The 27,340-nt window shown below is 41.0% G+C and overlaps 1 protein-coding gene across 1 annotated transcript in view; it reads left to right on the forward strand.

Annotated features, from left to right (window-relative positions):
• The window catches only part of RET (ret proto-oncogene), an 88,263-nt gene that overhangs the window by 29,258 nt on the left and 31,665 nt on the right, over nucleotides 1–27,340 (forward strand). Inside the window, exons 2-8 of the mRNA XM_055792443.1 lie at nucleotides 15,986–16,237; nucleotides 17,878–18,171; nucleotides 18,655–18,896; nucleotides 20,606–20,807; nucleotides 21,245–21,444; nucleotides 25,744–26,002; nucleotides 27,184–27,309. Coding sequence (XP_055648418.1) covers nucleotides 15,986–16,237; nucleotides 17,878–18,171; nucleotides 18,655–18,896; nucleotides 20,606–20,807; nucleotides 21,245–21,444; nucleotides 25,744–26,002; nucleotides 27,184–27,309 — 1,575 coding nt within the window. The remainder of the gene's footprint in view (nucleotides 1–15,985; nucleotides 16,238–17,877; nucleotides 18,172–18,654; nucleotides 18,897–20,605; nucleotides 20,808–21,244; nucleotides 21,445–25,743; nucleotides 26,003–27,183; nucleotides 27,310–27,340) is intronic.

Consider the following 27,340-nt stretch of genomic DNA (forward strand, 5'->3'; position numbering starts at 1 on the left):
TATTTTGCTCATACAGCTGTATAAGTTGATTTACTCCGCCTTTATTCAGAGAAAAGTGAATTAAACCCATAATGAATAAATCTAATTTTAAAATTACATTGTTGATCATCACTGCAGCAACATGCGAGATCCTTTCTGAGGTTCCCCAATCAAATGTATAAAGTGCAATACAAAGATAAAATATATGCAGCTATGCATTCCCGTTTTGAGTCAGATCAAGGTGATCTTTCTAAAAAGTGCAATTTTAGCAAGACTGGGTCAGCCAAAGAGCTTGAAGTTGAGTAGGTCCACAAAGTGCTTATGGTGTCCAATAAAAAATAGTGGGTTTAATGATACATAGACCGACTGACTCCACTGGGCTTTTTGGTAAAGTAGTGTTCATTCAAATGGATGGGGATCGCTGAAGAATTACAATCGATCTGCTACGTTAATTTTGGTTTAAAAGGGAATATTGTCCAACCTTAAAACCAAAATATTACTGAATTACAGATACAGAAAAACACATTAAGCTCAGAATAGTGCTAATAATTCATTTTGAACCTAAATTCTGGACAAAGATGTTTAAAACAACATATATCGTAACGCATAGAGTGGGAGTTGAGACTTTTATATATGTTTTCCTTAGCATAAATTCTTAAAACGTGGCACTTTCTCATACTTTTTGACTAAACGTTTTTATGCAACAGCCCCCAAGCGTACCACTTTCCCTCCTTAGGTGTAACCCATACTCTCACACATTTTTGTCATTGCCGATATGCTATAAATTTTCTTGTTGTCCTGTCTGCAAGTATTTACAAATTGTTGCCTGTAGCCTCAAACTTGGTGAAGCCTATAGAGTTCTTGACCTCAGCAAGTTTGGATGAGGCAAGTGATTGTATTAAAAATAGATATTTTTGTAGGGTGTGCCTGCACTGTCAGTTGTGTCTGCGGTCTGGTACAGGCTCAGCGTTTTTTACACAGCAGCGTGAGCTCCCGTGTGCATTTAACCTGCAGTCTCTGGGGAGGAGAGCCGGAGTGCCGCATGGCCAGGGCTCCTTTGCGAGGGCTGAGCAGGCTTGGCACAGCAGTGCCAGCTGTGAGATCTCCCAGCCAAGCAGCCTGTACCTTCCACCCAGCTCTTCTCAAATCATTTCCAATCTAAGAGCCAAAACTGCTGCTGATCCTTAGAAACTTGAAGCATTTAAGGAAACTTTTGAGCTCACTGTGCTTCCTTTAATAAGACATAGTTGTCAGTCTGTGGTTTTCCAAGATTCTTCTCTTCCAGTGAGACCAGCGAGATGGTGAGCTTGAAAATTAGTCAAAGGTGTCGGCAAATAGGAGGTCTGCTCCTGGGAATTTTACCCTTATACATTGCTACTCGAATTTCCATTATCAGTTTAGTGCTAACTATAATGCATGTAACTAAGCATCTGATGCCTGTTAGCTGTTTTCCTTCTGTTCCTGAAGCATTCAGTTTTATATGCGTGCATAGAAGCACACGTGGAAGGCCCCACGGCCAGTAAGGGATGTATACTGGTTTTGCATCTCAGGAAACGGGGCTGCAGGCCGAGTGCTTCCAGTGCTCTTAACACTTGTATGTAGTACAGAAATATTGTATGTGTGATGCTATCTCTAAAAGTGTTAGTGAGGAGGATGCCTTTGGAGCAGATCAGATAGCGTTCATCTAAATTGCTTCCCAACGCGTCTCATCTCTCAGAGGACCACTGTATGTGCAGCATGAGATGGGACTGGTACGCTGTGGCGCTCGGAGACAGACGGACATGGAGTACCTCCAGAGGAGCGGGCACAGCGGTGTGAGGGTGCCAGGCTTCACTGGAGCGGTGTGAGGGTGCCAGGGTTCACTTGTGCCAGGAACCAAGGCGGGGTTTAACTCCACATTGTGTTCCAAGTGCACAAATCGATTGGGTTAGCTAGCTGAGCAGAGTCTCTGGTGCATGGAAAAATATGGGAGGTCAGACCCTTTCTAGTAACATATAAAAACTAGGAACACCCACTGGAATCAGCGGTGCCTTCGGCCTGAATCATGCAAGCCTAAAGCCGGACTCTTATCTCTTTCCCTGAAATCAATGTTTATTAAATTGGCGATTGCTTTAAATGGGGAGAAATATGCGAGGGACTGACACTTATTTTCCTTCCGACCGCTTTCGTCTTTGCCAGCCAGTGTGTGGGAACTCCCAGCCAGTGCCAGCTGAACTTGTCAATGTTCATTCCAGAGCAGAGCAACAGGAAGGCCACAAAATACTTTTAAGCAACTCTGCTGTCACTGTTCTCACTCTGAAGTCTCATTAGAAGAGTGAGCAGCTGTCCAGGACATTTTACCATCCTTCACCCAGAAAAATACTAGCGCATCAACAAAAGAAATGTGCACCAAATATACGTAAAAACTGTCACCTGTGGGTGCTTAATGCTCTGGGAAATGGCGTTGGTGCTCATCAGTCAACCTCTGGGACGTGAAGATTGATTTATACACTGGATCTTTTATTCTGCAGCCTGAAAATAGGAGAATATTATTCGAGGCAGTTCCCAGGTACCTGGCTCAGTCGGCTGCAGTACGCCTCTTGCATCGTACCCGTAAGCAGCAGTGTTTAGAGCCACTGCAGGGTCACGTTAAAACTGAAACTGAGTTTCTTATTTTCAGTAAAGCCTGGGTTACCAGACATGCTTTACGGCGCTTCTTTGGTTTTCCAGAGGAGTCATCTCTGGAGTCCTGTTCAAGTTTTGAATACAAAGACACACAGATAACATTTTGGTACGGACATTTCATTATGTTACGGAGATCACATTGCAGTTCCTTCTTCTTTCCTTTCACCATTTTTTTTTTTTTAATTGCAACTGCAAATTGGAACTTTGATTGAAATTTCCTAATCCAGCATTTTTTTAGGCCTGTGCAGCGTGAGTACCCCAGGAGTTTAGCCCAGCAGGTTAGGCTTTTTTTCATTTCTTTTCTTTCTGTCACACTGAATTAAAAAATTTTAGGAAGGTTTAGCTTCAGTCTTGAGTCCTGAAGCTGTCGGCAGGGAAGATTTATGAAAGGAAGAGCACATCCTACTGCAAACATTTTATCGGTAGCTGTAGCGTAGAAAGAAATCTGAAAGTTATAAAGGTTTGTCTGTTGTGGTCTCTTTTGGGTGTGAAATGTAACAATGATCATTATTGATAAAATGGGAAAAAATAAGTGTATGTCTTAAGTTTAAGCTTTAATTTTTTTTTTTTTTCCCAAAAAAACCCCCCTTCAAGCCAGGCAGTTATCTATTCCTGATCTAGGGGTGCTCTGGTTCACGAAAAGTGTTGATGGAAAAGTCAATGCTCTTGAGTCAGCCATGACATAAACCCCTGCTTGGTCTATAGATACCAGTTGGTTTGTGGTGGTGGGTGGTTGTTGGATTTTTTTTGTGTGTGTGTGTGTGGCTTTTTTGTTTTCTTTTCTTTTTCTTTTTTTTTTTTTTTAAAGGCACAGGTAAGTGTATCTGAGCAGAGAGACTGCAATTTTGAGTTTACATTTCTGTGGTATTCTGTTGAAATCTGAACTTCTCTTTTCATTATGCATTACAGTCTTTTAGCCTGGGAATATTACTGCTTCGGTAAGGAAAGAGGGGAAGCAGAGGAAATGAGTTTTTTTGCTGACACTTAAATTTAAAACATGAGCTCTTGATGAAATGATGCAGCAAGCACCTTTGCAGAGGAGTTGAAAAATCAAAATGCCTTGATAAAATGTGTGTGGAGAAGACCTGATTATTTCTTTGTGACTGGAGATGCCGCTGGAAGTGTTTTCAGCTCACAAACAGAGCCAAAAGCATCGATTTCACCATCTGAGCAAAATGTAAATGTATAAACTTTGTGCTTCAATATCCTTTTGGGTCAGGTTGCCCAGGGGCCAGTTGCTGAATGACAGCAGTACTTGTTTGGCTCTGGGACTGTCACTTGCATTTTGTTTATACATCAGAAACGTGTGAGCAGGGTGACTACCCTGGTAGTCTTACAGTTTGGAGTAAATGTCACCATGGAGGACTGTCTGTGTGTCAGTGCCACCCAGGACTCGGTACAGACCTCGATGTAGTGGGAACTGCTAATAATTAAAGACAGTAAGCAATCAGGAGTTACACAACAACGGTTCTGCTGCTCTCTTGTTGGTGAAACGCCAAAAGTGACTGCATGAGAGAGACAAAGGAGTTGTCATCTTTTCGGTTGGCAGCGGAGGATGTAAACATGAGGCAAAGATTTAACTTTGTAGTAAAAAAGTCTTTGAAGTAAAAAAGGTATTGCAATAGTTATGAGCTATGTGAAGCAAATTCAGTCTTTCATAGTCAGAGGAGGATTGTTTTGTGTCCATGATGGTTTGGCACGCCCTCTGGCAAGGGACTGGGCTGCAACCCAGAGGTTGACTTGAAGGAAAATAAAGCTTTCGTACACTCCTGTAAAGGCCCCCGCTAGTCCAGCTTTGCTGCTGCTTTTATTACTGTTTCTTCTAAACTTCTCTAGTTCATTCCTGTAACTTCACAGGAATACCGTGTAGTCCATGTCTGTCTTAAAGCTGGTTGAACAGAACTGTCTGGAAAAGCTGTCGGTGTCCAACACGTGCCATGAGTGTTCTGTCGGCCCCATTCCAAACCTTGTCAATACCATTTGTGCCCTCTTGCTGACAACAGCTATGCTTTAAGACAACAGCATAATGACTAGCTACTGTGCGGTAATGACTAAAAATCCCCAGAGGAAAAATTCTTTTGTTTTATTAAACAGCGATGTTCACAGGTTTCTTGTCTTTTTGGGTTTTTTTTTGGTTTTGGGTTTTTGTTTTGTTTTGTTTTTTTTCAATGATGGCGTTTAGGTATAATATAGATTTTTATGAAACTATTTTAAAAGCAGGTCTGTATTGTGAAAGCACTCAAGAAAATGTATTCTCTGCCACGGTGTCTTAAGGAATTAGAGGTTCAAATGCAGATGTGTCATAAAAGTATTTTAGGTCTTCTCATATATTTTTTTTTGAATCATATATGCATATTTCTTAAAGGAGATAATATAAATTAAAGATTAAAAAATAACAAAATTATCACACCTTATCTTCTGTGTTTCATAGGTCACTTAAGATGTAATAATTTACACCTAAAATGTAATAATCTAAATGCTTGTTAATTCACGACAAAACTTTAAATAAATAAATAAGCTCACAGTTATACTGAGATTTTACTTCCTGGATTTGAAAAATTGAATTGCAGGCTCACAGCTCCCTTGAGTGTTTGGAAGGAGAATAGCAGCTCTTAATAACAGAGCACTTTCCTGGGAGAGGCAGACGTTTGTGCCATTACCATTTTTTCTGGCAGATTTTCAGCCACCGGCAGCAAAAGTTCTCATTGATTGCCTCCTACTGTAAGGCAGTAGTGATAACTGCTGTTGCGTTCTTTCATGAACTGCAGGAATTGGAGAAAATGAGGGAAGCTAGAGATACCAGATATGGATAAAACACAGTTCAGGCTTTGTCACTCCATGGGGTCTCACAGGCTAATTTTTGCACGTCTGCACGAAATACAGGAAATAGGATTTCCAGTGCAACAGTGGAGAATCTGAAGTGAAAATCGATCAAGATGCTAGGAAGTCATCCACTCCCTAGCAAATGAGAAAGTGTCACATATGCCTCTGCTCTGAAAATCAGACCCCTCTTGCCGTGGCTTAGTAGAGAGGCCACTGCTGTTGATCAAGAAGCATTAGGCATTGTGCAATTACCCCAAACCAGTACCGATACCGTTTCGCTATTGTTGTGATCCAGTGATGGGGGGTGGGGGGAAATGCTATTTGTGAGAAACATTGGTACATGTTTCACTGGAGTGGGTTTGCCTTACAAAGATGGCTTAGGCGTTGGAAGTAGATGGAGGTGTTTGTGGTCGTTAGCATCAGAATTGCACTGAGCTGTCAGAAAGTGATCCCTAGTGTCTGACTCGTCTATTTTTAATTGACAGGAAGACTCGCCTTGATTTTGACAATGCAGAATCAAGTGCAGCTGGAGGAAAGGAAATGGGGAAACTTGAGCTAAAGTAGTAATGGAACACAGGGGTTTGTGCATATACAAATCTTTGTCATAAATCAACAGTTAATTGGTTTTCGTTCATTTTCATGACTTGGGATTTTGAAAATATAGTGTTTTATTAAGCTGCACAGTGGTCTAAACCTGTATCTCAGTGTAGGAAATGCATTATGATACTGATGTCCTTTTGACTATGATAATGGATTTAAGCTTATTTGTCTGCACGGATCCTTTGATCTTATCAAGTATGCGGAACAATTTCCGCAGATAAGAGCGTCTTGTGCTTTATTTTGTATTTTTTTTTGTGAAACAAATATATTTAGTTGTCCATACCTTGTTCTCCAAATCAGTACTGTAATGTTTGCCTTGCATATGAGCTCAGCACTGTTGGAGTAAATACATGTGAAAGCTAATTAAAGTATAACAAGAGTTGTATGTCACTACATTATTAACTGAGGATTTTATGGCTTGGAGATTTACAACTAGTGTGTCAGTTCTAGCACAGAACAGTGATACATACATTGCTGATTTTCTCTAGGTTCTCATTATCACTGTCTCTGCATATACATAATACGTGACCACATTCTAGAAGGCACATAGAGAGTGCACACAGAGAGTGAATAGAAAAACAGGTTTTTATTCTTAAAATCAGAAATAAAACAGGAGACTGAGTCCACCTCCTCGTCTTGGCATCTCTTGCAATATAATGCAGAATAATTCCATTTGCCAGAAGTAAGAGCAACATGAATGAACCTTGAAGGTGTTGAGTTGTCAGGGTTCACTGAAACTAATGAAAGCAAAAGAAACACTAAAAAGAAGTGGTAGGTTAGGGTGACCCAGCGGTTGCAGAGCTTGTGTAGGACAGAGCTGGGACTTTAGTAAAGCTGGTATTGCAATGCATACTCTTCAGTTTTGCCTTTCTTTTTGATAATCTCATCCCCTTTCTACAAACCGATATGATGCAGAAAAGAGAGGTCTGTTTAAAATGTAAAATTGACCTTTGATTGCTTGAATCTCTTATGTTCATGTCTTCAGCAGTGCTAGGTTATTCCTTAGTCCTATCCAGCTCCTGCTGGGGAGGAATATGTGGAGAGAATGCATGTCGTGAGCCATTATTATTCCAATTTTTAAAAAAAGGTACATAGGATTGTACAAGATGTTTCCAGCCGTAGGGAAGTAGTTATAGCAATGTCAGTGGAGAGCCTTCCTGGGTTTTGATTGTGAAAGTGTCAAAACTTTTGTCTGTGTTCAATGATTGAGCTATTATGTTTTTAAATTAATTTATCTTACCCTTACTGTTCCTTTTGCTTTAGACAGATTCATACTAAATAAGGTTTCATTTAGTTACAAAAATGTGATTTACATTATCTCATGCAAAGATGAAAAATCATTGTTTGAGATATTTCAGATTACCCTTCCATAATAAAGTTGGAAAAGGCTGCATAGTTTATGTATGGGGGCACAATTTGAGCTTATCATTAAACCTATTTCTTTTGTTTGTGTAACTGTTGTAACTAACAAGAAATGCTTGTATAGATGCTACATCAGGATCAGGTAATACAAGAAATAATGTCTTGACATCATGGGTTTGTGGATCAGTATTTCTTTTCTGTTTACAACCATGGGCTTTGTGGTCTCACAGATGACTGTTGAGTTAGATGTATAGAAAGTTTCTTATATAGACATTGGAGTGTAACTTTTTCCCTTTGCCTCTGTATAAACAGACTCAGTCACCTCCAGGTTGTCCTGATGGTTATTCTTGCTGAAGGATTTAAAGAAAAGGTTGAAAATGTGTCTCTGTGTGCTTACACATGTATGTTTTCACAAATTCTTAATCCAATTAAGTTTTTTAGCCTCTTGTATGAATCCTGATACGTACATAGCTATGTACGTACACATGCTCTACCTTCACATGTTTCAAGTGAAGAGTTGTACCTGTCACCTGCCACAAGTAAGCCCAAACAAACCCTCCAGCTTTGCAGCTTTTAGCACAGACTGTCTTTGTGAGGTCATTTCTCTTGTGCTTTTAAACTCAGGATTAGCTGTCAAAGCAAAATACAGAGAGGGCGTTGGGAATACAGAACTATGGAACATGATAAATTGTGTCTGTATAGAGCTGAACTGGAGCGGTATAAAAATGAAGCATTGTCATCTTCGTTTTTTTATTCTGCCTTGTAAACACCCTAAATTTGACCCTGATGTAAATAAGTTATATTAAATATTTATTCACATAATTTGTGCTGCAATACAATAATCCGTCTTGTCTTACATTTAAGAAATTTAAAAGTTTCCTTGTCTTACATTTCAGCCCTGTACTCATACAGAGCAAAATTATATCCAGCTCTTCTCAAGGAATTAAGCCATACTTTAAAAAAAAGAAGGCGCATTTAATCACGCAAATAAGGAGCAGTGACAGAATCAGGATCTGATGACTTTTCAGAAACCCCCGCAACCTCTTAGAGAAGCTTTCTGTGCATGTTAATTTCTGTGAGGGATGGTTTAAGTTTTAGTAACACTGGTATTTAGGACAGTGCGGCATCAAAAGCATGCTTCTTGCTAAAGTAAAAAAAAAACCCAACCAACAAGCTGTAAGAAAGCAAGACAAAGGCAGCTTCTAGCCTCCTTTGTATTCACAGAAGTTCAGAAGTGAGTCTCTAAGTCACCTACAAGTTACAGGCTGAGAAAGGAGAGTGTAGGGCATAGCTTTGACCTCAGGCTGAACTGGGCATCAGTGAACTTGTGAGTAGAGTTTTAGCACAAGCATTGTCCCATCCGCCGGTAGATACAGCGCTGCACTGATTTGCCATTCTTGACTTGAGATGAAAATGCAAATCTTGACAGTTCTCACAAGTCCATTTGAAATTCTCTCTTGTTGACAAATTCAGGGTCTGTCTTTGATCTTCACGTTTTTAAAATTTATGTCCAAAATACCTGGTACAGGAAGCAAAATTTCTTTTTGTTTGAGCCATCTTTTGGCTTTACCAGATCTATCTTACTAATGTCTTGTAGAATTTATTCCCATTTTCCTTGCTAGCAGGTTAATACAGGTTGACTGAGCTATTTTTATGTAATATTTCTATCTGCTTAATTTCTATGTTTTCAGTCTAAAATTCAGGGTTGTTTTCTATATGAGCATGGAAATCTGGTGAGGAAAATCACAAGAGAGGCAATTAGCATGGAGCAGACCAGTTTAACAGGTCTGGAATATATTCTAGTTAACTATTGTTTCTGCTTACTGTCACTTTGTAAGGACTTGTTCCCTCTGGAAGTGTCATATTCTGCAAAACACATGTATTTCACTGGTACTGCTGCTATTTAAATCCATTCTATCATTCTCTAACAGTCGTGCTACCATTAAATGTACACACAGGTGAAACTTAGCAATTATCCAGCTCCGTGAAGTTTGAGCGTACTTTCAGAAAATTCTGTATGAAGCTCTGCAGTGATCTTTCCCCAATCCACTCTAACCTAGGGCCCAGACCAGCAGCTTTATAAAAAAAAGGTATTAATTTCATTTTGACTTTAATACAGTTTCTTATGTTCTCTGGTTCACATCGCATCTGTTACAATTTCTGTAGTGCTCAGCTTAAAAATAAATAAACATCATGCTGCTGAGCTGCATTAATGGCTTGCTAGTTAATTAAGTGTGTGCTAGTTCTGTTCGTCATTATTCTAGCAGCTCCCGGGTGCACTAGGGGTTATACCTGGGCACTGGTGCTGCAGCCTGGACTCAGTGAGCTGATGGCAGAATTTGGCGGGACTTCTCCCTGTGAAACCAGGAGAAATTTTTAGTAATGGTGCAAGAAGCCGTCTCGCCCGAGCAGTGGTTTGACACCTAGTGCGGTCGGGGAGGCTGGCTCACCCTGGTGCCGCAGCGAGGGGAGCACGGCGGATCTGGGGTCCCTCCACCACCGGTGCCGTGTCCCTGGCTGGCACAGGCTGTCTCCTGCCGTGACTGCGTGGTCAGCCGAGAGGCAAGGGGTGACTCGGGCTCTTCCCCAGCCTGCGGTTTCTGGCACTGAGACTCTCACCCTGGCTTAAGAAAGGGAACTGCCAGCTGGTGGGGTGCCATGAACTGCCTGTGCGAGCCGAGCTCCAGGGCTGCTCGTTGGTGGTGGGTCCCTTTCGGGGATGTGCACCAGCTTTTGAGGGTGCGTGCTTTAAGCCATAGTTACGTTTTGCCCTGGTGAGTATTAGTTCTCCGAGTGGCGCTCTCAGGTGATGTGCAGCCAGGTCTATTGGAAACAGCTTCTCCTGTGATAAACCTTGTAAATGAGTCCCAGGGTAATGATGGATAGGGCAGTGAGGAGTTCCTTATTTAAAATCCTGCTGCTGAATGGAAGGATGGGTGATTCCCTGTGTAATGTGGAGATTGTTCTTGCCTTTTAAACCGTCCCTGACTGAAGAAAAATTCTTCTAAATGCTGGCAAAAACATTTTCTTCTTATGGGATGGATCAACCTGTGTGAAGTGGTGGATACTGTCTTGAATAGCTGGCAGGGTGTTCAATCCACAGTGTTGTTTTCAGCTGTGCTGTTTCATGCTACCTTTCCATTAAGTGTCAGGGCTTTTTTCTAAATTACCGACTTTTTGAGGTTTATGAGGGCAAGTTTACTTCTTAATTCTGTAGGGGCTAGATGGGCATTAATTGGCCAAGTCCTTTAATTTAAAATATGCAAGTGCATTGCTGCTCTTGTTCTCTGATGAATCAAATATTGGGTGTATTAATACTAGTAATGGAACATAATGGTTACTTACCAAAAGTAAAGATAATTATTTCAGGAACACAAAAGTAACCTTGCCAGATAATTGCTTGTTGAAATCTGATGCTATGCAACAAATGGGTGTTTATTAACAGCATACTGCCATGTTCATCTGTTATGTCATTAATTCCTGTATGTTACAATGATAGGGCTATCATTGCATTAAAAGCATACCCCATTTCTTGGAGAGGCATGTCAGTTCTCAGTGAAGGATTTTGATTGAGTGAGGGTTGTTCTATTCTTAATAAATTGTTGTGTTGTCCTCTAAAATGCTGGGGAGCTCTGGGTGAATTTTGTCATATGTGGGTTATACAGGTGTATTTTACTTTCTGAATGGAAAACAACTGTTGTTCCATTTCCATTTTGCTGAATTTTTAATGTGTTTTTTTAAAAATGTTTTCTTAATAACACAAAGCAGTCCTTGTGTTATTAAATGCATGTTCATCCAACAGGGACCATGAGATCTGTGAAGATATTAATCTCCTAGAAAAAAGTGTAACTTATGACATGAACTGGTGAAAAGGTGGAAGGTAGCAAATACTCAGGCTAGAAACAGAAAGTTCAGATTACATGAGTAATGAAACCCAAAATAACGCTGAAGAGATATGGTAGGTTTCAGTCATTTGAAGTCTTTAAATCAAGAGCGAGCCTCTTGTTTGGATACATGGTGTAACTTAAGCCAAGCAGCAGTCGTTTAAGCTTTGAATTTTCACTATGGGCTATGTAAGACACCTGCTTACTTAGCTTCGGGCAAATGGTTTGGCTAAGTGGAGAGCCTTGCACAGTGCACTGTTTCCACCGTTTCTGTGGCTTTAGCTCTCAGGTTCTCAGTCCCAGGTTCAAGAGCAAGCTAGCTGATGTGGGGTGCTGGCTGGCACTTCGCTGGCTGCTACAGCCTTCACCCACTTCTCTTCCAAAGAGGATGTTGTGGATCAGTCTTTTGTCTTGTGGACCAGGGATGCTCCTGACTAGTGACCTTGCCGTGTGCTGGTTGTCCTCTCTTCTCACTATCTCCAGGGTGCTTTGAGACTCCACAAGTGATGCACACAGACCTGAGATGGTTTTCCATTTCCTTAAGCGTGTCCCTTCCCAGAGCAAATCTTGTGACTGGGATAATTGTCCTCAAAACAGGTTTTCTGAAGTCTGTAGTTGTACTTCGAAAGATGGCTACAAACTACTAGTAAAGTCTTCCTCTGCGCTAGTAAAAATTTGCATGCCACTTCATTTTGAAACTTGAAAAGTGAAACTTTTGCCATCATCACAGTTGATGGTAAGAGTATAATGTTGCTGCGGTCTGTTTAACAGTTTTCATCAAGTGTAGTCCACCAGTGCTACTCAAGGCTATAGTGGCAAGCATAAAAAGCATTAAAAACATGTGAAGTTTTCTACAACAAATTTTATACAGAAAAAAATAAATCAATTTGTATCTAAAAAGGCATTATTTACCTGATCGTTCATGACTGGAAGAAGCCACATGAAAAATTGCTTTATTTCAAAAGGCAATCATGAAGGCTTCCAAGTATTATATAATCTCGTTTCTCCACTCTCATGTTATCTGCTTTCTCTCCCTGAACTGGAAAACTGCGGGCCTATCTATTTCCTATAGGAGCTATTAGTCAGTAGCATTACATCCGCTTAAGCATGATGGCTTTTCTCTTTCGTACGTTCCTGCCATGCTATTATCACGTAATATTGCTCATCCATCAGTTTGCTGTGTTTTCTGCACTGATTGTAGAATAGAGAGCTGAAGGCATCCTCCTCCAAAAAAAAAAAAAAAAAAAGTGCAGATTCCAAAATATTACAATAACTCTGTCTGTCTGTTACTTATGTATGTTACTGAGCACAACCTTCTTGTGATGTATTTCAAGGTTGTAACGTGAAATGTTTTTCTGCTTTTAATTCCTAAGCAAAAGCACTTTAACCATCAGTTTTGAGCGTGACCATCTCAATTCCTCTTTATTTAAATGGCAGATTCAATAAAAACTCCATCTGGCTTCCATAGGAAGCTTGCACAAGTCCTTGGAAATTGATTATTATTTTTTTTTCAGGACACAGGGAACTGGCCAGGATTAGAACCTCTTCCTCCTGCAGCATACTTGCCAGATGGCAAGTTTATTGAATCTGGTTTTAACTTACTAGGGCTTAAAGGAATGAATGCAGCTCAGAGAAGTGGATGCTGTGTTTCTACTTCAAAGGTCTCCTTCAAAATCAGTCTCCAAAGATTTATATGCAGAGTGTGGTTGTGACCTGGGCAGTCCGATGCATACCTCTCATCTCTTTCAGTGCTTGAAATGGAGTTAGGGAGCAACACAAACCAATTCTTACAAAATCCCAGTAATTTCCAGATCAGCAGGGCTGGGTGAATCTTGTTGCATGGCTAAATCAAATTTATATATTATTTTTATTTATTTTACCATCTACGTTTCTAGTGTTATAAAGTCTGTCCACTTGAAATACTTGTTTCTGAGTAAAGCATGGAAGTGTGTCGTATTGCTGGGGTCACGTAGAACTATCCTTAGGCGTTCTCCTTAATGTAGCAGTGTGCTCTGTACAAAAACTTAAGAGTTTTGATAGACAGAATTTAGTTTCATCAGCTTTTAGCTTAGAATCGAAGAGAAAAAGTTCATGGTTCCCCTCAAACGTCTTACAGCAGCTTTTCCTAATTTCTTAAAGTGGCTTTTATGTTTGTGAAAAACATTTCTGGTTAATTAGTGATGCAAATTCTTACGTTATAAAGGAATCCTCCTCTTCTCAAAATACAAAGCGTTAGTCTGCAGCCTAAATACTAACTTTTTCTTTCGAATGCAGAGCAGTCAGGATGCTGACCTGTGCTGAGGGGTAGTTGCATGCACAGGTTCAGACGTTTAAGTGGCAGTGTCTCTCATAATTAGTCATGTGCTTTGTTAATCACAACTGTGTACATACTGGCATGCAGTGTGGGCCCAGCTTTATAGAGCAAAGCATATAAAGATTAATGTGCTGGTTTAAGACAAGAAAATAAATAATTACAACTCAAAATGTCCCATTTTTCTCTTTTCCAATTTCACACTTGACACATCCATACTGTTTATATATACTCTACTTTCTGTATGCTCATTTTACTGGAGGTAACTTCACGTCTGTGCTGTGGTGCTGGTTCTTGCACAACGTGATGTGTCTGTGATGCTGAGCACCCCACACTGCTCACGTTAGAACTGTTCACCCCCTCTTAGAAATAAGGAAATCGGTAAATACTCTTCTGTCCTGTAGCTAATGTTGTGTGAGACTCACTTGTATGCTTTAGTGGGTTAAAAGTAATTTTTTAGTTTTAAGCAGTGAATTTTATGTGTTGAATTTCTCATGGGGAAGTTTTCAGAATTCTAGAATCGAGTTTTTGTAGAAAATACCTCAAGGAAATCAATTTGAGTTCACTAGAACTGGGTTTGCTGTTTGGATATCACCTTACGCCTCTTGTTAATGAACCAGTTTGTTAGGACTTCTAGCAGTGCATATTCAGCAGGTTTTCCTGCACTTCAACAATACAGACAGACGACTGGAAAAATATTATGAATGTTCAGAAATCTAACTTACAAAGAAGATGGTGACAGCACCAGAATCGGAGCCGTTTTCTTCCTCTTCCAGCCAGGGGACATCAGGAGTTAATGTTTTTCTACAGCTCTCAAAAAGATTATTGTTGGCTTCCCTTTGCATGAATTACTCTGGAGCAAACTCACCTACTAATTACTTTACCACTTTATTCGTATATTGCAAAGTGTGTGTAGAAAAAGTAAGGGGCCTCTGTACATCTAGGGATGTAATTGCATCCAGGGATACTGACGATGTCATGAATCATTGCAAGGTACAGCGGTTTCCGTGGTATTTCCAAATGAAATTAAAGGTCTCTTGTTTACAGTTTGCTTGCGGTCCTCTCCATTCAGTAGAGAGTGTATGGATTCAATAATAATAAAACATAAATACATGCTACAGCCTGATGCTGTTTTGAAGATGTTTTGGCATTATATCCCTCTAATTTTACCACTGTGTTACCATCATTTCCAGTTTATCTGGCTTAATTAAACTAAGATAGTCTTGTGTTGGTAACATATGGAAATTGTTATTATTTTCATTTGTTCAACAGATGTGTGATCCTTTTATACGTCTCGCTTGTTATCAAATAAGATTAAATGATGTAAAATTCTGCAATGTGCAAGTATCGTTTATATGGGAGCAAGTACTGACTGTCGGTGCAGGTGAAGTACAAGAGTGACAGTTCCAGTACTTCAGGCACATGAGTGCAATGAGCATCGCTTTGTGCCTTCCTTGGTTGTCAAGCATTCCGCTGTGGTCGTATTTGTGAGCAGTAGAGTTGGAAGGGAAGCGCTGGAAAAGGGTAGAGAGGCCATTGCAAAGTGACCTGGTAAGATGAAATCAGCTGAAGAAACAGGCACCAAGCCCTACTGAATGGAAATGTCTGCAGCGTCAGAGGGGGAAAACTGGAGAAGAACAATGGCTTTGTCACAGCCTTTGTATTAAAAATAAATGTACGTTGCCCTCTCCACTTCAGGCAAGTCAGTTCTCAGCTTTCCATTCTCTCATATTTAAAATACTTGTAAGACTTTCACATCAATTTTATTTAAACAGCTCCCATTTTCCATACTGAAAGCATCACGCTGGCCTGTTTAGAAAGGGAAGGAGCCGCAAAAGGATTTGTGTGTAAGACAGGTTTTATATAACCCAAGGAAAAGTGTGTGAGACATTGATCCGTTTCTGTGTTTGCTCTTGATGGAAAGTGTGTTTAGGCTTTTAAAGTGTGTGATTTGATCAAAGTTTTTTCCTTCTTTTGAATATCATCTGTGAGATAATGGAATTACAGCTGAGAGCTCCAGATATGAACTTAAGTAAAATTTGGCAAGCAGAGCTTCATTAAGCGTTCTGCTTAAAGTAGGCCTTGTTTACAGCAAAGCAATTTTGCTTTCAAAAAGCAGATGATTTTGTAACTTGAATGTAAACTATAGGCCAAATTTTTGGTGGCTGTGTCCGTGGCTTGAGCACAGTAAAACTGTATTTATTTACAGCAGATGAGGATCTGCCTTTTCCCACATCTTTTTTTAATGTTTCTTTAATCCTTACAGAATGAAGCCTTTGGTTCTTTGGAAATTCATCTTGTAAGAAAATGCCAGTACAAAAAAACCTAACTTGGAGCACCTCTCGTGTGCTTTCTTTTGCAGCTGCCTTTGGTCTCTACTTCCCCAGGAAAGAGTACTCAGAAAATGTCTACATTGATCAGCCAGCAGGCACGCCACTCCTGCGCATCCATGCCTTGAGGGATTCACATGGGGAAGTGGCCCACTTTCATCTGTGCCAGAATCTCATCGTTTCTCGAGCAAGATCCCATGAAAATCATTGGTTTCAAATCAGAGAAAAGACGGGACTTCTCTATCTCAGCAAAAGCCTGGATAGAGAAGACTTCAACATGCTGTGTAAGTATGAGGAGGCTAGCTCTTCTTGCTGAAGTATCTGTTGTTAAAGTGTATTCAGGTTATGAGATTTATCTATTGGCATATGAGCATCAAACCGGGAAAAAACCACACCTGCCTTTTTACAATGAGGAACCAGACCCAGGGGAACACATGCCAAAGCAAGCGCTGACCTGGGGCAGGTCCAGTTGCTCACACTGTGGGAAAGTTGCGTTACTTGACGTACTTTTTTCTGCATTTCAGACCTGTGTAAGTCACAGCTTTGCACATATTTATGGTTGGTTCATCCAGTGATGCACGTTAAGTGGATCACAGCCTGACTGTACTAACACTGGGCACTTAGGGCCCGGACCAATGCAGTTTGGTGAGTTCAAACTCTTTTATAAAAATGGTACTTGAATTCTGGTAACATGGATCGACAAAGTGCATCTGCATGTAATGCCAACCAGCTCTTGGAAGAAATGGTTAAGCGTACCTCTCTCCCCCTCTGGGGATATGGCTTTGTTAGTGAAGCTCGCTGTTGAACTGCAGAAATGAATTATCTCAGTTTTTTTCTCCTTCTTTTATGCTCTAGCAGTAAATTGGTTTTGGTGATTTTGATCTATGAGGAAATTAGTTATCATTAGATGGCGGAGGAGGAAATGGGTGAGGAGTTAATGGCATACCACTGCGATCAGTTGCAGAAATTCTGCTGTTGGAGCGAGTCTGTAGTAACTGTCTTGAGTTTGTAGGAGCCATATATCAACGCTGCCCTTTGACTTGGGTGCCTTGATGTTGAAATGTTCAACTTCATACGCTTACTGCTTTATTTTTTAAGTGCCGAGTGTTTGATATGTTGCCCATTTCTGCTGCCTTTTTAGTACTTGGTGTTCATGAATATCAGATAGCTATTTGTAACTGAACAAAGGAAGAACAGCTATCCAGAACTTTAGAGCCTTGTTTTGTTCATACAGATCAAAGTGACCTAGAGCATCTTTTCAAGTGAATTAGATCTGTTACAGAGATACTGTCATTCTGTCTGTAGTCAAACCAAGGCAATCAAAATAATTAAGGCTTGAGGGTGTATTAGCAGATGCCACAGGTTGACGTTAACTTCTGTGTTATCTTTTGACCAGCTTTTTACATTTCAAAATGAAGAAGCAATTTGTTCTCTAAACATAAACAGCTTGGCTCCTATCCTCAACTGGTCTAAACTGTCAGGAAGCTGTGACTTAGACGATGATAGTTACGAGTCTGTCCTGAATACCTGTTGCCATTTCATGCACTCTCTTTCCCTGCTTCCACCCCACCCTCCTCTAGTCCCTCCAACACAGTCCTATCGTAAAGCTGGTTACTAGTAGTGACCTGTTTTATGTCAGTGTCTCACAGACAGAATGCTGCTATCATTCTGTGAGGTTCTATAATGTAAAATTGGTGCTAACACCTATGCTTTTTTGGTTTACTGGGGTTATTGAGATTAAGATTTAAGGTCTTCCCACCAGCAGATAAGGTACTGAAGAATTATTTCATTACTTAACAGGGCTATATGGTTGTTTGTGGAATAACGGGCTAGAGTACAAAATGAGTAAAAGAAATGTGGGCTTGTCTTATGTAAAATATTTTTTCTGGTGTGTTTGGTTTTGTTTTGGGTTTTTTTTCTGTAGCTGTAGGAAACTGGATGCCGTTATCAAAGGTGATGCTGTATGTTTTCCTTTCGTCCCACCCTTTCGAAGAGAAGGAATGTGACTCTGCTACACGCACCACAGTTTTCTTCTCCTTGATCAATGCTACTGCACCAACTTGCAGTTCCCTGACAGCAAGGCAGCATTGCTTCACAGAAATGGATCTCTCCTTTCACATCAAGGAGAATAAACCACCCGGCACATTTCATCAGCTCCAGTTACCCTCAGTTCATCATCTGTGTCAGAATCTCAGCATTTCCTACAAACTGCTGGCAGGTAAAACTGGAAATGAGCTGCTTGTGTACCAGCAATAGATGTAAACAGCTGCACTGTTAAGATATCTTTTGTAGTAGATCCTCTAGGTTGATTCTGTGAAGGAATTTCTGTTGCAGGCATTAACTGAGCCTAAAGATTTTGCCTTTGAGATATACAGAGGGGATGGGAAGGACTGTCCCGTTCCCTATGGAAATGATTGGTTTTAGAAGTTTGCACCTGCTAAAAGCAGTCTGGGAATATCTTGAGCTTTTAATTGTGCTCCTTCTAGACCGTAGGACCTTCCCATCTATTCCATGTTTTCTGCCTACCCTAATATAAGCCTGCAATTTTCTTCTGTTTCACTTCTGAGTATGCCTTTTATCACGCAGTCATGATGTCCAAATGGATTTACGGGATTGCAAAAGAGTATTAAGGAAGCAAATGATCAGATTCCGACAATGGGAAAGTGTTTGTCCCTGTTTATGCTGTGGCTGTGTTTTTCAGCTGAAGGCATGCCCTTTCGATACAATGAGAACACCACCAGCGTGAGTGTGACACAGCGCCTAGATCGGGAGGAGAGAGAAAGATATGAGCTGATCGCCAAATGTACTGTGAGAGAGGGCTCCAGGGAGATGCAGGTGGAGGTGCCCTTCTTGGTGAACGTGCTGGATGAAGATGACTCTCCTCCCTTCCTTCCCAATGGCACTGATACTGCCGATGCTGTCGTGGAGTTCAACAGGAAAGAGGTAACGTTCTGCCTTACCGAGGCGCTGAAGCAGGAGCGAGGCGGTGGGGTCACAATTGCTGGGGAGCACCGTGCTCTGGGTGGTGGAACTCCGCAACGAGCACAGCATCATGCCGTGCTCTGCACCCTGTGACTGGAAAGTGCTGAGTCTCCAGGATTCCTCCCCCCAAGTTTTAGGTTCTTCAGACCACAAAGAAAGATGCGTTAAAGTTAGAAACGGCGTAAAGACGTGCAAGCAGTTCCTGAGGTGGGGAAGGACCGTTGTGGAGACCGTGGTCAGGATCTCTGTATCTCCCCATCCTGAGCTCTGCTCTGTATTTGTTACAGGGTTGCCTCCCCAGGTGACTAAAACTGAGTGTTGTTAAAGCCAGTGTATGTGTGTACCCTTCCCATATGTGCAAATCTACAGAAGATACCAGAACTACCCGTAGAACACTTATTAGGGTGCTGTACCAGTGACACAAAGCGTGAAGAAGCGGTTGCCTTCTGCGGACAGACATGGCACCTGCAAAGCTGTTAAAACGTTTCCAGCATCAGGCTGGTGACAGCTCCAGGACCTGGGTTTACCGCTGCCCTCCCAGGCGTCCTGCACTGCAGCGGGGTGCCCCTCCAAGCACCCTCAACCCCCTGGGCACCCCAGGCACGCGTACACCCCTTGCTTCGGTAGACAAGTATACGGGTGGGCAATTCGTCTCTTCCACCAGAAGAATCTTTTGTAAGTCAGTGGTATACTGAAGGCACTTTTGGGGCCGAAATGATGCCTTTTCCACGAGAGGACATCTGTTTCATAGCATCGGTTTTTTTAGTCCGATTTCCCTTCGAAGTCCGTTTTGCTCATACCGGTGTCTGGACGGGAGAAGAATGATTTTGGGAGGTTGCTGCCACCTCCCGACTGGAGTGGGTGTTGGCAAGATGCCTGGGAACATCACTTCTGCCAGGGTAGAAAGCAATTCCTTTTTCTTTTGAAAATGTGGGGAGTGGAGGGTTTCATTTAGCTCTGGACGATACAAAGTGGAGGTGCCATAAACATTCCATAAAGTAAAATATCCTCTTTGAAATTACACGCCTGCAAAGTGTTCAGAACTTAGTGAATTTCACTGGCATTTTGCAGTAGGGAAAAAAAGAAAAGCCTTGTATTTGGAAGCTTTCAATCTTTTCTAGTAACGAAACGAACTTGAAGCAACAGGATTGCTGTTAAAAATCTTTATGGCCTTGTGGCTTCAGTGTGCAGGTAGAGAACAGCAGCCTAGCAGGCTAAGGAGCAGACAGGCAACCCAGGCCACTTTGCTGGGAAACATTTGGGAGATTACTTTGATCTGTCTGAACGTGTTTCATGTCTTTTAAATGTGCCTGTTCCTCTACCTGTCTTTTTTTAGCGGTGTTGTAGAATAACATATGTATATATTTTTTTTTAAATGAAAAAGTCAAGAGCTGTGCATGTGCACTCATTTCCTACCTGAAAAGTTTTGCACTGTATTTAGACATAGATTAAAGTGATTATATGACAAGTGCTTTCTCATTGCCATCTTCTTTTGAGCTTTTAACTCAGATCCAAATAGGTGTGAAATAGTGGTAACCTGAAACTTAAAATGAATTTGAATGGAAGTGGGCTTGAGTGAAAGTTGTAAGATTTATTTCAATCTCCCAAGGACATACCAGAGGAAGAAAACTCCGGGTCATTCAGCAATGTCATTTCTGATTTGCTTCTAGGGAACCGTTCTTGCAGTGCTAGCTGTATATGATGCAGACACCACACCTATTTATCCCCTTGAAAGCAGCAGAAAGAAATACACCGGAACCATCATTACCGACGATTCCTGGATAGGTGAAACGTTTCGGGTAGAGCACATCTTTGATGAAATCCACTTCAGCCCAAATGGCAGCCAAGTGCGGGGAACTCGGCATGAGTACAGTAAGGTCCCCTTCTTCAAATAAAGCGGTTGCTTGTTAGTAATTGACCAATAAGCCCTGGAACTTTTCCAGACGTTTTGTAAATATTGAGCCAAGGAAAGCTGAGAAATTTCAATTTAAGCAAATGCTGAGCTTTAAACATGTAGTGAAAAAATGGAGTTTGTGCATGTCTGGGATAGGGAGCGTTCTGGGATGATGCTGTGTATGCTGATAAGCAAGAGGTTCCAATTGTAGAAGTGAAAGAGGACCTCTCCAAACATCTGGAATGCACAGAGCATAATTCCGTAGGAGTATGTTTTTATATTTAACTCACCTTCCGATCCCTGTTATAATAATGTTGGTACGTATAATTTTGATACGCATAATTTTGTTGGGATTGCAGTATCACACATTTGCAGATAACGTGGCTCGCTAATAGACTAATCTTTTCCTTTGCAGAACTGGTACTGAATAAAAGCATTTCAGTCACAGAGCATCGCTCCTTTCAGTTGGATGTGTTGGTGAATGACACAGAATTTCATGGCCCAGAAAGATCGGTGATGCTTCATTTCAATGTCTCCATCCTCCCTGTCAGCATTCAGTTTCCAAATGTGACTTACCAGTTCACAGTGAACAGAAACGCTGAACGTTTTGCACAGGTAAGGACTGTGTTAATTACATTTTCATTGTCTCTTAGAGCCTAGTAGATAGATCACTGGGGCAAGACACATTAAAGCTTTGGCTTTAGCTGTTTTTCAGTAGAATCAATGAAAAATGTGTCATCAGTATGACTGTTGCTGGATGCAGTGGATGGCAGGTAGACTGGACACTGGCTCTCCCATCACATAATAACAGAAAGGAGGCCTACACATGGAATTATTAATAGAGAGAAATAAAGTATTGTAGGTGGGAGGTCTTGCGACCATGAGTGGCTTAGCCATAAATAACTGGAAAAATATCAAGGGCACAGAAAGAAATTTGTCCCAGCTCTACATATTCCAGTATGTTAATGGATTTTCTCTAGATAATGGCTAGTTAGTAATTAATGTGTTTCCTAATTTAACCCTCATTTTTGCTTAATCACCACCATTGCCATTAATAATGCCTTCCTGAAACACTTTTGAACAGGTTGACATTAATCAGGTGAATATTACAATGTAATTCCTACAGAGCATGTATATTAATAAGGAACTAGTTCAATATAAGTAATGTTATGAAAGTGAATATTAAAAACATCAGTCATGAGCCATTTCGAGAGAGCTACTGGAAAGCAATACCTCATAACTTAATAAAACTATAAAACCGCTGCTGTATTTGTAGCAGAGAGGAGGACTGAGGCTAAAAGATAATCACCCAGAGAAAACCAATTCATTAGAAGACTTCTCGGGAAGAATTCAGTTTTATTAATCTTTAAGCCTCTGGCTAATTGTAAAAAGAAAGAAACCCAAAGGCAGATAAATGTAAGACCACACAATATAATCTGATGAAATGCGCTGTGGCCTGGTAGGTCTACAGAGTACGGAACAGCCCTTACACAAGCAATAGAAACGGTACTGCTGCGCCAAGGGACATTTTACCTGTAGTCTGCACTGAATATCCTCAGTAAGAGAAGGATACCAAGTGTGCTTACATAGTGGGCTCCCTCCAAAAAGCTACTCCTTTATGACATTTTGCGACGCCTTGTGGCTGCACCTTCTAAATTCGCAGTCTGTTGGAAACTTCAGAGCATATCCTGGCCTGTGTTTTTTGTGCAGATCACAGTATTTTTGGTGTTAGGTTTGGGGGTTTTGTAGCAGCAGATTGTGAAAGCTTTAATCTGAGCAGTGTGAAATGCTCTTGCCTGGAGACAGGTGAAATCAGTGGGTTTCCTCCTAAAAGGCATAACAGCAAGGTGTGTAAGACACTCGCAGTCTAACTCTTAGCATCTAGAAATGGGCTCCAACTGTATGTACGTGTGTCATGACATTGTAATTGTAAAATATGTGGAAACTTAGCTGTTAGGTATGTATGAGTAGAGATTCATTAACTGATTTGTGTGTGTGTATATATGTATACATATATACACAGATTTTATGTATAGGTGCATGCATACAACAATATTATGGATGAATGAGTTCCAAATTAAGTTTGGTTAAACCATGATTATCTATGCATATCTTAGATTGTTTGAACACATTCGTTTGAAGTGTGGGAATATACAGAACACAAAACTGAAAAAAACCCTGGTTATACTTTTAAAGCTGCTGGGTTTGCAGGACAGTCAAGCATCCTAAGGGGAATTTCAGGGTTTCTGGAAACAGCGGTGCTTCCCAGTAACTGTGCAGTTTCACTGGGTGGCAGCAGCAGCAGGGAAAACTGTTCCTGGCAAGAACTCCCAAGTCTGTGGGAAGAGAGCTTTCTTTGTGCTGCCTAAACACAAGTTCACAAAGAGATTTTGTTCCCATTCTCGACCAGAAAAGTGCAAAACTCATCCTGGCTCTGGAGATGGTGTTCTCAGTTAGTGTCATCTGCTTACTACATACCGAGGCTGGGGTTGAATTTACGGTGTGCTTGGCTTGGAGCACAAGTCCGTGTAAGCAGCTTAGTCCCCAGCGCTTCCCATTATTAAAGTCATCTGCATAATTAGCCATGATGTGCCAGAGCAGTGAGGAAAAGTACTGGGCCAAATCAATATGAAGGCTGAACTGTCTCTTGCCCTAAGGAGAAAACACAAGAGCGTGAAGAAATGATTAACTGCTGGGCTGATGCCATTTGTCTATTTGAGCAGCTAAATGAATTGAGTAACAGAGGCATGGCCTGACAGTACAGGCTTGCCCAGTGGCATTTAACTTATCAAAGGACTTGAAGCTCTATTGACATTTACTGAGAAAAATGATGAATAAAATCAGCTGAGATTTTTAGAGAGGCTATATATCCAAGTGTCCCTGAAATTCAGTGAAAAAGAACATTATAATTATAATTTTCCAGACTTTATTAAACTCTGGAGCTCAAAAGATGGATTTTTCGGTTCCTACTTCTGATAATGGTATTTCTGTGTTAACTGTTGAGAGTTTTACAAAATGCACCTTTGTATGTGCCTCCTTTGTTATATTGATGTTAATCCTGATTACCAGCGCCAATTTTTCTACCCTTAGGAGAAAGAGGAACGGGCTGGCCCTGGCTCCTTCCCCTGGGCTGTGCTTTGCTGCACCTGAGCACCCTGCCAGCTCCGGAACCTGCAGTGCACAGCCAAGTTACAAGCTTGGGCTTTCCCTATGGAATCAGGCAAAAACAGCCCGTCTGTCTTATAGAAATTTCAGTGTGCGTGTGTGCATTTTTAACTTCTCACATTGTACAGAGAAAGCAAAACTGTCCCATGCACTACTCTAAGGATAATCTGCTCTTCAGGGACCCTGACTTTATGGGGTCTTCTCCATCCCCTCTGCAGGAAATGGCTATTAATCAAAGAGATGCCTGGAAAAAGCAGTTATGACAGAGGAGGCAGAAAGGACAGTTTAATTTAGTCTATATAAAGGTTAATACCATGGAACATCATTACATTCTCCTGCTGCCTCAAAGAAACACCATCTAAGCAGCTGCAAATCACTGCCAGTTGCAACGCAGCACCACAGCTAAGATGACGTGGTTCTGGAAGGGACATGTCTAGACCTTCTGTCTAGACAGTTTATGAACTGTTGAAGTCTTGCCTTTACTTCTCGTTCTTCCTGCCAGTCTCAGCATGCTGTGGAGAGGAGGCAGCATGGAAGAAAAAATGGCCTAGCTTCTGATTGCTTTAATAGTCTGCGTGTGTTATCCTGCCACCAAAAAACCCAACAAAAACAGTGCCAAGTGTCCAGTGATGTGAATGGGAATACGTTAGATGAAGTGGGACTATCCTGTAACAAAGTATGCTCCTAGGACTACAAAAGCCTTTGCTCTGACTTTAAATAGTGCAGGTTCTTAGGAAGGGGTCTTCATACAAAAAAAAAAAAAAAAAAAAAAAAAAAAAATTTACATTCTTTAATGAGAATGGTAAACCCAAGATGTACAGATATGCTTTTACCAGCAGTGGTGTTACATGAAAACACATCTTAACTGCAGCATTTGAAAAAAATCCATCACCAAGTTCCCTTCAATAACACCCCACCCTTCACATTGTGGTTTTCCCTACAAGGAAAGCCAATGCCTCTGGGCCTGATCCGAATCCCGCTCTTGTAAATGGAAAAACCAAAGTGAGCTTTGGATGGGTTCCTATAGGAGCTGGACAGAAAACAGGGCTTTACATTCCTGTGCTGCTCAAATGAATTGTTTCAGACTGAAGAGTGCTCTAGCATAGATATTCTGGCAGGCACAAGTTTAAATATGGCAAACCAACATATTTTCATTTTTAGATGAAAATGTTTTAAAAATTGCAAATGGGGAACGATGAGGTTCTTATTCCTTTTAAGGCTTTCAGACAACTTGGCTGGCTAGAAACTTTTTGACTTTTAATATTATGAAAAATATGCATTAGCAATTTCTATCTTATTTTAAAAGAACCTCAGCTTTGTTCACGCTGAGCTCTTTGCTTTCCCAAGCAAGACCAACATTTTTCTCGCTGATCAGCCTGGGACAGAGCAAGGACTGAAGTCAGGCTTTCCCAGATCACGGGGTCTTGTTCTCACTGCGTGCTGCTGACCATCAGTAGGCACTGAATACCGCTGAGCCTCTGGGTCAAGGCTTTTTGCGGTTCCACTGCTAGCCTGAAGACAATGGTAATGCTTTGCCTCCCGTTTTCATTAAGAATAAATCACATTTGAAGAACTCGTGTACTGCATTGGTAGTAAAATATAAACTCCATAAACCCAAGATAAATGTTGAACTCTGCAAGGTTGCATATGCTCAGTTTTCTTTCAGACATTTCTGGGCAGCACAGAATATTTTTAATGTATAGTGTTGTTTCCGCTGCCTGTGATTTCTTTGTTGGTGTTTGAGCCTAGATAGGAAAAATCTGCATTGAAAATTGTATGAAATTCCGTGGGGTGAACATCACCTACAAGTTACTGTCCCCCAACGTAAGCTGCTATCCTGTCAACATACTTCAAGGCCGAGAAGAAAAATACGGAAGCCTTTACGTGAACGATTCCTCTGTGCTGCGCAGACCCGAATGCAAGGAAATACAGTACACTATTCAAGCTACAGACAAGCAGAGCAGGAAACATACCAAAACCCTCTTCACCATTGTATTGGAAGGAAATCGTAAGTACCTGAGTCAATGAGATCTACATATTCACAAGTGTTAGCAGTGTTAGGTGATGCATTAGTAGGGTGAGCTATAAACCAAGGGAATTAACAATAAAAATGAGTCTAAGCTACAAGGTATAGATCGCGTTTGGAGTTCTCATTCAGACCTGCCTGGAGCAGATACTTGTGTGAAGAATTAATGCACAGAAGGGTGGTGTATCTTATGCAATTCCTAATGATCATGATTGCATTTCGTTTAGAAGAATATTTTTTGTGTGTCTCTGTGACCTTTATTTTGTATTTCTGTATTCCACATATTCCTATGGAAGAAAAAAAATGTGCGCGCGTGTGTGTGTGTGTGTATATATATATATATATATATATATATATGAAACCACAATTCTCTGGCCTAACTATATTTATTCAGTCATCTTTCTCCCCACTTCTCACTCCAGGTTTTCCTTTTTTAAGAGAGATTTTTGCTTAACATTCCTGTAGCAATTGCACTGACTTCGTTTTACTGAAAAATTCATAAGGGCAGAATGTTAGAAATATTCTGTAACAGCCAGAGCAGAGGAGGATACATACACTGGAAGCATACTTATTTCTTTCCAAACCATATTGCACTTTATGCAAAACCTTAGAATTCTACCTGATAATTGCCTCCATTCCCTTGTGTCACATCAGAACTCGTATGCCAAGAGTGAATGGGCTGAAGAAGAAGAAACAACAGCTTGCAGTGGACTTTTCTTTTTTTCAAGAGCCTTGTGCTGTCTGAAATCACACCTTTCTAGCTGGTGCTCTTTGGACTGCTACTGCATTAGCCCAAGAACTAAGTGTTTTCCCTTAATTAAAAGTTTTGTATGAAGCTATAAGTACTTACGGTCTCCGTTTTTCTGTTATCAGTATGTTAGCACATTCCTACAGTTCTAGGCATTGACAGTGTGCTAGCAAGCAAAGATAACCATGCCATCATGGTCTTGCTGTATATCTTGTATTTCATAGAAAAGGAACACCTTGACTTTTCTTTATTATCTAAGTTTATGGATAGTCGGGTCAGTCAGTGTTCAGTCTTCCAGTCCTTTCTTTCCTTCCTGGCTGCCCTTAGGGGCAATGGTTTCCTTCTGATCTGAGCTGACTTGCTTGTGTATTCACCACCCTTGTCCTGACCTGACAGCACGCACTTTTCCCAACAGTTTTAAAAAAAGAGGAGGACTGCCCTGACTCTTGTGCCGTGAGTAAGCACCGTGCTGAATGCGAAGAGTGTGGTGGCCTGGGAGTGCTAACAGGGAGATGCCAGTGGAGACAGGGCAGTGGAAAAGGTAATTTCTGTTGTGTGAAGCTTCTCTTTAG

The sequence above is a fragment of the Falco peregrinus genome, chromosome 1, assembly GCF_023634155.1.
Source record: "Falco peregrinus isolate bFalPer1 chromosome 1, bFalPer1.pri, whole genome shotgun sequence".
In the NCBI taxonomy this organism is placed as follows: domain Eukaryota; kingdom Metazoa; phylum Chordata; class Aves; order Falconiformes; family Falconidae; genus Falco; species Falco peregrinus.